At 44.2% G+C, this 8,968-nt stretch overlaps 2 protein-coding genes across 5 annotated transcripts in view; one reads left to right on the top strand and one right to left on the bottom strand.

Moving 5' to 3' along the window:
* Window positions 1–410: 410 nt before the first annotated feature.
* On the bottom strand, window positions 411–3,356 carry PDZD11 (PDZ domain containing 11). Of its 3 annotated transcripts, none has more exons than XM_067023206.1 (7): window positions 3,216–3,356; window positions 2,615–2,714; window positions 2,115–2,198; window positions 1,791–1,847; window positions 1,396–1,494; window positions 1,108–1,168; window positions 411–957 (listed from the first exon to the last, which is right to left on the bottom strand). In XM_067023206.1, exons 2-7 carry the CDS (start codon window positions 2,699–2,701, stop codon window positions 923–925), a joined length of 423 nt encoding a protein of 140 aa, XP_066879307.1. In that variant the 5' UTR covers window positions 2,702–2,714; window positions 3,216–3,356; the 3' UTR covers window positions 411–922. The 3 variants fall into 3 exon arrangements, with proteins under 3 accessions (XP_066879307.1, XP_058906473.1, XP_066879306.1); XM_059050490.2 differs by having other exon boundaries at window positions 3,185–3,299; XM_067023205.1 differs by having other exon boundaries at window positions 3,194–3,286.
* A 115-nt stretch (window positions 3,357–3,471) lies between these two features.
* KIF4A (kinesin family member 4A) overlaps window positions 3,472–8,968 on the top strand; it is a 138,361-nt gene continuing 132,864 nt past the window's right edge. The window contains exons 1-4 of one of the 2 annotated variants that reach the window (XM_067024308.1): window positions 3,472–3,500; window positions 3,853–3,993; window positions 4,105–4,219; window positions 7,526–7,716. In XM_067024308.1, coding sequence (XP_066880409.1) covers window positions 3,874–3,993; window positions 4,105–4,219; window positions 7,526–7,716 — 426 coding nt within the window. In that variant the 5' untranslated portion in view covers window positions 3,472–3,500; window positions 3,853–3,873. Of the gene's footprint in view, window positions 3,501–3,525; window positions 3,994–4,104; window positions 4,220–7,525; window positions 7,717–8,968 lie in introns of those variants that run through there. The other variant, XM_059050372.2, reaches the window with a different exon arrangement.

Below are 8,968 nucleotides of genomic sequence, written 5' to 3'. Positions count from 1 at the left end.
CAGCAGTCAGTACTACTCAACCAACCAGGTGAAAATTGGGAAGCAATTTCTTACTGCTGTCCCTGAAAAGAAATGCATCTAAGCCTCTCCCTTAGTTTATGTTCCCGATGAAAGAATCTGGGAAAAGAGAAGACAGAACTATATTAATACTGCCCCCTGCAGAGAAATGGCCACAGCTCATGGGGGAAGGGGCACTGTTTCCTCCAGTACCCCCTCACCCTATACCATTCCTCAGTTATACTGTAGATAAGCTTCCTGGGTCTCCCTAATGTTCTGAGAGAGATAATTGTGAAATACATATAGTGTTGCTCTGCTGCTTCTAGTGGCTCCTCCCTTTGGAAGAGCTTTTATTTTTATCTCGAAGGCATTTAACACCCAATCAGTATCATCCAAATCAGTATCAACCAACATTTCCTCAGCATTGTGTTTTACTTTTTTGGAGGGAGAAGATAGGAGGAGGGAGTGGGGGAAAATGGGGTTCCACTGAAGTCTCCAAAGTGTATGACTGGTAGTATAAGGATGGGGTGAGATGGCCAGGCAGATTAGGTGGGAGGCCCCCAAGACCTGTAGACATTAATGAAAATGACACGACATATGTGGAATTGCCTCACACATGGTATTCAATAAATGTCAGTTGCCTTCTCTAGCAGGGTTCTCCACAGGCTAAGCGATACCTAGACATAATCATCCTTCTCCTTCCAGGGAATGAAGCCCACCTAGAAAACTAGGGAACTCAAAGTGCAGTACAGGTGGGATAATGCATTTGGCCAGCTGGCTCAGGGCAGGGCCTCACTGTCTCCCCATCCTCCCTACTCCACTCTGCCAGGGTGGGGCTGAGAGTAGAGTTTCCCAAGTGGCTTCCCTGAGGCCTAGCTAGCTCGTCCTAGAAGATTCCACGTGGAGGGCTGTGGGTTGCAACTCTCTAGTGCACAGTCCTCTCTTTCTGGCGGTGATAATCTGGGGGAAAGAAGGAGGAAAAGAGCAGGTTATTTTCCAGCCTGAGCTCCCAACTCCCCATCTCCAACTTGTGGGGCCTCTAGTAACTGGTATTTAAAGAGTTCCTACCGAAGGCCCTGCCAGGTAAGCAAAAAAGAGAGCGGCACTTACTATAGGGAAAGAAGCGGACACGCATGCTGATTTCTCGAGCTGTCTTCAGGATCTCAACAGCCTGGAAGGAACACAGCAGCTTGTACAAATGAAGAGATACAACCCAGGACAGAATCATAACAGAAGGAATGTAGTTTGCCATTCCAACCTTCTGGGTCACTAATAGCTGCTTCCCTCTTACCAAGGAGAAATTCTTTCGTATCAAGTTACACATCAGGCTAATCTTATCCACTGTGTCCTACCTGGAATGGCTTCTTGCCTCACCACAGCCCAGGGTGCTGTGCTCACCTTGCTGTGCTCAATATCTTGGAAATCCACATCATTCACAGCTAGGACTTGGTCCCCTTCCTGAAGTCCTGCTCGATGTGCATCAGAGTCCGGAATCACCTGTTGTTAAGGAGAGAATATACATGATCAAGGTGGGATAATTTCAAAGAATGTAAGTGAATTAAGTGCTATTCAAACGTAAGGTACTATCGGTTGTGTGTGTGTGTGAGACAATGCAGGGAAATGGGTGGCTTGCCAGGTAGGGAGTTTTAAGTGGGCAAGGGTATCCCCACTATGGCCCTTCTATGAGTCTACTAAATCATCCCTTTCCCCAAGCCTTGGGACATCAGAGTTCTGCAACCTGATAACTTAACAAAGGGAAGTAGCAATCCATATTGCCTACCAGGCACACGCACCTTGGAGATGAAGATGCCTAGCTGGGAGGCCTTTCCTCCTCGGATGTTAAATCCCAACTGTAAGACAAGAGCACAGAATGGGGGCTCAATACAGACCACAAACACAAGAACATCTAGTAGCATCACTGTATGATAGCTTGCCTTGTGTCCCTCAGAGAGAAGTCAGAAGTTGTGGAAGTAGCATCTCAGCTTTTCTGCCCATAAAAGTAAATTTCTTTACCTCCTTACCTGCTTCCCAATCTGTCCTCGCAACCGTGGCCAACTTCTGGGCCTGGTACGGACAAATCTCACCTGGAATAAGAGGCAACTGTTCCATAACCTCACCTGAGCTCCAGGTGGCTTCTTCAGTGTGATGATACGGGGCAGAAACTGGGTCAACTCATTGTTGTAGTCTGGGTGGTATACCCTCTGCAAGACACAGCAACCCCAGAAATCTTACTACCAGTCTTACTACCTTCATCTAGAACACAACTGCATCACCCTGAAGCCAGGAGAAGGTGAAGTCATGGATTAGTTTAAGTAGAACAGATAACACTGTCCAAATAGGTAGACGGATAGCAGTGGGGAAATGCTAGCCGCCCAGTAGCTCCCCACTTCTTTACCTCGACAAAATGGAAATCAGGGCTCTGAATTTCCAGAATTCTCTGGTGTAAGTGGACTCTGGCAGGAGGATTCCATAAGAAGTTCCCAATTGGCCCAGTTGCTCAGAATCTAACTTCTGGCTAAGATTCCCTCTCCATTGAGCTTTCTAACCCTGCCATCCTACCTTTCGTATATCATCCCTTGCCTATGGGGAAAAAATCCCTTGTACAGATGGTTCCCACCTCATGAGGAGGAATCCATGCTGGGGGATTCTCATAGGCAGGCAGGAAAACCACTGGGTAGTCATCATAAGGAATCCGGCTGTCCATCTCCAGCAAGGCCCTGAAATGGAAGGGTGAATCAAAGCTGACGAAAATGGTTCAAAAGGGATAGCAGCCCAGTGAGTTTCAGAAAACAACCCCAACCCATTCCAAGGATGTCAGTCTCTAGGCCCGGCCCACTTCTAGGTAGGTGATAAACATTTGGGGAGAGAAGGAAGAAAACTATCAACTTGGCTGAATATCTGGGCTCCAAGCAACCTGTTAGGTACACTATAGAAATGATCTCCTTTCTCACAACAATCCTGCAAAATAGATGTACCGTCTTCATTCTAGAGAAGAGGAAATCAGGAACGCGTCTAAAAACATCTGACTACTTTGGAAATTCAAGGGAGTGCTGACTCCAACTATCCACAGGGACTCGGGGCAAGGTACCGCCCCACATTCCCTAATTTGATCAGTAATGGTGGGGGTCCCCAGATCGGCCCTTCCTTTACCACCAGCCACCTTCCAGATACCCGTCCCGCATCGTGCCTGACTCACGGCGCTGTAAAAATCGTCGTACCAACTCTCCCGCCAGCAGGCCCCAGGGGCCCTGTACTCCTCTCCACCAATTCAGCCTGGGACCCGGAAGCGGATGCTCAGCTGTGGAAAAGGGGCAGGGTCAGGGTGCGGCGGGCAGGCCCTCCTCCTCCCCAACGCGTCTTCCTGCGCGCGCCGCGTGCGTGCTCTGCGCACAGGCTGTCTGCGCTCCGATTGGCTGGCGCCTCCGAGAGCGATTTGAAACTTGGCGGTTAAAGCTGCTGTTGGGACAGGGCGGCGCGAGACCAGGGAAGGGACGTTTAGTTTGGTGAGTTAAGGGGGCACACCTTAGCTCAGGATCTGCCTTTCCCGGTACCCTGGGGCTTTGGTTCTTTGTTGTCGTCTCCGCTGGGCTTCTCCTTTTCATTTCAGACTCCACTTCGCTGTCTTAAGAGGGTCGGGCTGACTGGCAGTCCTGTCGTGGCAAAGTCTGAGGGACAGTGACTTTCCCGAGGCAGCGATCCCGCTGGGAGGGGGAGGCTGCCACCGTAAGATACCGCTGACTTCCCTAACCCACCACACCCTCCGAGGAAGGCCGGAACTGAGGAAGAACGCCTTCCCACCCCTGCCGACCTCCCAAACTTAATCAGCGATCATCTTTCCCCACCCCGCCGCCGCAGAGACGGTGCCGAGGTAGGATCATGAAGGAAGAGGTGAAGGGCATTCCTGTAAGAGTGGCACTGCGATGTCGCCCTCTGGTCCCCAAAGAGATTAATGAGGGCTGCCAGATGTGCCTTTCCTTCGTACCCGAGGAACCTCAGGTGCGTAGCGAGTCCTGGGCCTGCCTATGAACAGCTGGGGCCGAATGGCAGTGAGGGGCGTGGTGTGGCCTTTCATTTTTTTTCTTACTCCTTGTCCCTTTCCTTCTCTAGGTGGTGGTTGGTACTGACAAATCCTTTACCTACGATTTTGTGTTTGACCCCTCTACTGAACAGGAGGAAGTATTCAATACAGCAGTAGCACCACTCATAAAAGGCGTATTTAAAGGTGAGGCTGTTTGATTCTTCAAACGGTTCTTGAGCATACACTGTTTTAGGCACTGTGATTGCGTGCTGCCAATACAGGAATGGATGAAGCATGAGTCCTGCCTTCAAAAAGCCCACAGCCTAAGAACTAACCCACTATCACTTGTACCCTTGAAACTAGTTTTATACTATATTTGCTTTATATGGTTCTGCTCATCTTTGACTTGTATATGTTTCTGTTTGTTTGTCCTGGAACCTCATTAGATTCTAAGCTGTTTGATGGGTGCTGATGAGGATCTACTTGAGGGCCAGGCACTGCAAAGCCTGTTGAGGGACTCAGAGATAAATAACATAGCTTCTGGGCCCTGGAAGAGTTCAAAGTCCAGGGGTAGGAGTGGAAATAGATGACTACATACATACTTTTAAAAAATCTTTTTATATTTTATTGACATTTATCACTTGTGTTTTTTCTTTTGTGAATTTTAAATTTATTTATTTATTTATTTGGCTGTGTCGAGTCTTAGTTGCAGCACACAGGATTTTCATTGTTGCGTGCAGGGTCTTGTTGCAGCATGAGAACTCTTAGCTGCAGCATATGGGATCTAGTTCCCTGACCAGGGATCGAACCAAGGCCCCCTGCATTGGGAGCGTGGAGTCTTAGCCACTGGACCACCAAGGAAGTCCCCATACTTTAAAATACATTAGAAATGTTAAACTTTTTGCTCCTATCTTTAAGAAAAAATATTTTAAAAGTTAAAACCTTTGAGATTTCCTAAAGCCCCCGAATACCCTGGCCAGTTAATAATCTTAATTACATAAGCTAAGGCTTTAGTGTTATTGAAGATCATGGCAAAGTTCTGAAGAAGGGAGCAGTGCCTGAGAGGTGTCTAATTGTTATTCTAGTACAGTGGTTATTCAGGATTCAAAGCAGAGGGCTATTTAAAAGAAGTAGAACCATGGCATACTAGTCCCTTAAAGTTGAAAGGGATATTTGTACATCATCTAGTCTAACTTTCCATCCAAAGATAAATACTTTCTAGCAATATCTCCAAATGAACTTCCAGCATCTGGTTAAATTTTTTTTCTTTGACAGGGATATCAATGGCTCATAGGGTAGTCCTGTTGATTGGTTTTGGACAACTCTAATTGTTTTAGATTATATTGAGATGAAATTTGCTTGCCCATAATTTCTACCCAGTGATGTTAATTCATCCCTCTAGACAAACAGAAGCTTTCTTCCAAGCAACAGCTATTCACATTTTTTTTTTACTTCTTTAAATGATGTCATGGCTCAGGACACATTGAATACTTTGTTTCAAATTTTTAAGCTATTAAAGCAGTAATCTCAAACTTACAGAAATGTTGCAAGAACAGCATTAAGAACTTTTTTTTTCCTGAATCGTTTGACTTGAGTTGTTGACCTGATGGCCCCCTGAATACTTCAGTGTATATTTGCTACAAACAAGAACTTCGTCCTACTGTCCTACATAACTACAATACGACCATCAAAATCATGAAATTAGCATTGCTACCTCACTACCATCTGGTCCTCAGACCTCATTCAAGTTTCACCATTTGTTCGAATAATGTCCTTTGTTGCAAAAGGATCTAGTTCAAAATCATAAGTTACGTTTAGTTGTACTACTTCTATAGTCTCCTTTATTATAAAACTCCTTCAGTCTTCTTTTGACTTTCATGATCCTGACACTTTTGAAGATCACAGGCCAGTTATTTTGTAAACTGTTTTTCTTTTTTTGTTTGTTTTTGTTTTTATTTTTTGGTACGCGGGCCTCTCACTGTTGTGGCCTCTCCCTTTGCGGAGCACAGGCTCCGGACGCGCAGGCTCAGCGGCCATGGCTCACGGGCCCAGCTGCTCCGCAGCATGTGGGATCTTCCCGGACTGGGGCACGAACCCATGTCCCCTGCATCGGCAGGCGGATTCTCAACCACTGCGCCACCAGGGAAGCCTGTAAACTGTTTTTCAATTTTGTTTTGTCTGAAGTTTATTTATGATTAGATTCAGGTTGTACCAAGATGTATTAAGCAGGAATATCACAGAAGTGATGCTGTGTTCTTCTCATTGAATTCTATCAGGCAGCACATGATTTTGATTTGTTCCATCACTATTGATGTTCATTTTGATCATTTGATTAAGGTGATGTCTGCCAGACTTCTCCACTATAAAGTTAATCTTTTTCCTATTTATTTACATATTTGGAGGACCATTATTTGATTCTAAGTCTCTTTTAATTAACCATCCCTCCTTTCCTTTAGCCATTCCTAAAAAAAATATGGTATCCAGACCCTTCATTATCTTGTTGTCTTCCTCAGAATGTACCTCTCACAGCTTAAAGAACACTATAGTTCTACTTTAGTATTCTTAACTTGGGAAACTATGAGAATTATAGTCTTTAGAGGCAATATAAAGTAGAAAGTGATTCCAATATCTATGTGTTTTGTTAACATTGCTCTCAGTTGCAGAGATAAAACCAGTATTTTTCAGTCAGGTCAACAGCACCCTGGGTTTTTGTAAAAAGTACTGAAACTTGGTTTCCCCACTTATTACTGTATATACATATCTGTGGTATTTCAGAAGATTATGGAATGTTATTCTCTTGTCCCAGAGTCATGCCAGGTGATATTAGCAATCTATTACAGTGAAAATCTCAATTTGACATCTTAAGATCTTCCAGAACATCAAGGTCTTCGTTTAGGTGAATAAGTTCTTTCAAAAAGAAAAAAAGCAAAGGACATATACCACATTGAATCATACTTAAATGATGACATTTCTATGAGGAGCCTGATAATACAGTCCAAATGTAGTCTGAGAATTCATATAGGGAGGGATGCTTTCATTGACTGTAAAAAGCAACTTTGTTGCCTTTTCAAATGAAGACTGTTAATCAAAGAAATACTCGTTGGAATCCCTTCTATTTATGCAGCTTCTAAAACTTTCATTTAATTGCCCTAATTTAGATTTGTTCGAAGTAGAGAGAAAGTAGAATTATAAAACTCTGAATGGCTTTTAGACAGTGACTTGGCCACCTTCATTATCTCAGTCATATCGTTAAGTGTTTTACTTCCTAGCTTTTAAGGGCTATCAAGAGAGGCACACATTCAGGTTTGATATTTTTCTTCTTTGCTTATTTGGAGTAGTGCAAAGTCATGGCACTCATATAACTTTTCTTTGTTTCTGACATTCCTAAGAGACCCTTGTGTTTAGAGAGCAGTCTCAATTTTGTTACAAGTAATTGCTGAAGGAAGTAGAGTGTACTGATTGGATGAAAATATTTGAGCATCACCGCGCATGTGACTTCTATTTTGTCAGGATACAATGCAACCGTCCTGGCCTATGGGCAAACTGGCTCTGGAAAAACCTATTCGATGGGAGGTGCATACACTGCAGAGCAAGAAAATGAACCAACAGTTGGGGTCATTCCTAGAGTAATACAGCTGCTCTTCCAAGAAATTGATAAAAAGAGTGACTTCGAATTTACTCTGAAAGTATCATACTTGGAGGTAAATGATTTATCTTTAATTATTCTGAATTCAAATTTATCTTTGGGTAGAAAAATAAATACAAATCAGGTTTTTCCTGGCATGACTCAAATTAATAAATTGCATTTTTAGTAAATTGCATTTTAATAAATTGATAGAGAAAACTACTGGCTCAGTTGGATCTGGCTCCCACCCAGTTCTTTCCCTATTGTCAGAATAGTCTGTTTAATCCGATTGTTAGAGGAGTTGGCATTCCCATATAAAAAGATAATAAGAATCCTTTAATTCCAGTTTGGCCTCTATTATTGATTCCCTGTAGAGTCTGTAGAAAAATATTTGATATCCCTTTAGTGTTTCAAGGCTTGAGTGATAATGCTGCTACTCCATGAAGAATATTATAAAAATTGGGTGAAGTATTGAGCTGTGTAAGTGATGACAGAGTGTTTATTCAACAGATATTTATTGAGTACCTACATGTTACAGGCCCTGTTCTAGGTATTTGGGATATATCAGTGAACACAAGAGATGAAAGTCCCTGCCTTTGTGGGTATTTTCATTCTATTATATATCAGTATACAAGTAGACTGACCAGTTATATCTAACCTCATGACACCAGAAACACACAGTTAGGGAACTTATGGCTTCTGGGAAACTAGCTGGTTGATTCCATAGCAGTAATAAGATGTCTTATCTTTAAGGAGCAATAATTAAATGTATATAATTTAAACATGCAATTATAAATAGTATGTGAATACTTCATCCTGAAGTTGAATCTCAATATGTTAGTTGGTATAGAAGGTATAGAGGTGGAAGATGGGGAGTTAAACATCATTAAGATTAACTTTTTTTTTTTTGCGGTACGTGGGCCTCTCACTGTTGTGGCCTCTCCCGCTGCGGAGCACAGGCTCTGGACGCGCAGGCCCAGCGGCCATGGCTCACGGGCCCAGCTGCGCCAGGCATGTGGGATCTTCCCGTTCTGGGGCACAAACCCGTGTGCCCTGCATCGGCAGGCAGATTCTCAACCACTGCGCCACCAGGGAAGCCCTAACCTTATTTTTTAAAATTTTATTTATTTATTTTTGGCTGTGTTGTGTCCCCACCGCTGCATGCGGGCCCCTCCAGCTGCGGCGAGCGGAAGCCACTCCTTGCTGCAGTGCGAGGGCCTCTCACCGTGGTGGCCTCCCCCGCTGTGGAGAGTGGGCCTCAGCAGTTGTGGCACACGGGCTCAGTAGCTGTGGCTCACAGGCCACAGAGCACAGGCCCAGCAGCTGTG

Source organism: Kogia breviceps, chromosome X, assembly GCF_026419965.1.
Source record: "Kogia breviceps isolate mKogBre1 chromosome X, mKogBre1 haplotype 1, whole genome shotgun sequence".
In the NCBI taxonomy this organism is placed as follows: domain Eukaryota; kingdom Metazoa; phylum Chordata; class Mammalia; order Artiodactyla; family Physeteridae; genus Kogia; species Kogia breviceps.
This window is presented reverse-complemented; position numbering and strand designations above follow the sequence as displayed.

Excerpts from the sequence above, each read along its gene's own strand:
- PDZD11 (XM_067023206.1), bottom strand. The coding sequence starts at position 2,701 with ATGGACAGCCGGATTCCTTATGATGACTACCCAGTGGTTTTCCTGCCT. Across the intron at positions 1,848-2,114 it reads AGAAGCCACCTGGAGCTCAG|TTGGGATTTAACATCCGAGG; the intron begins GTGAGGTTATGG and ends CTTGTCTTACAG. Across the intron at positions 958-1,107 it reads TGTCCGCTTCTTTCCCTATA|ATTATCACCGCCAGAAAGAG; the intron begins GTAAGTGCCGCT and ends TCTTTCCCCCAG.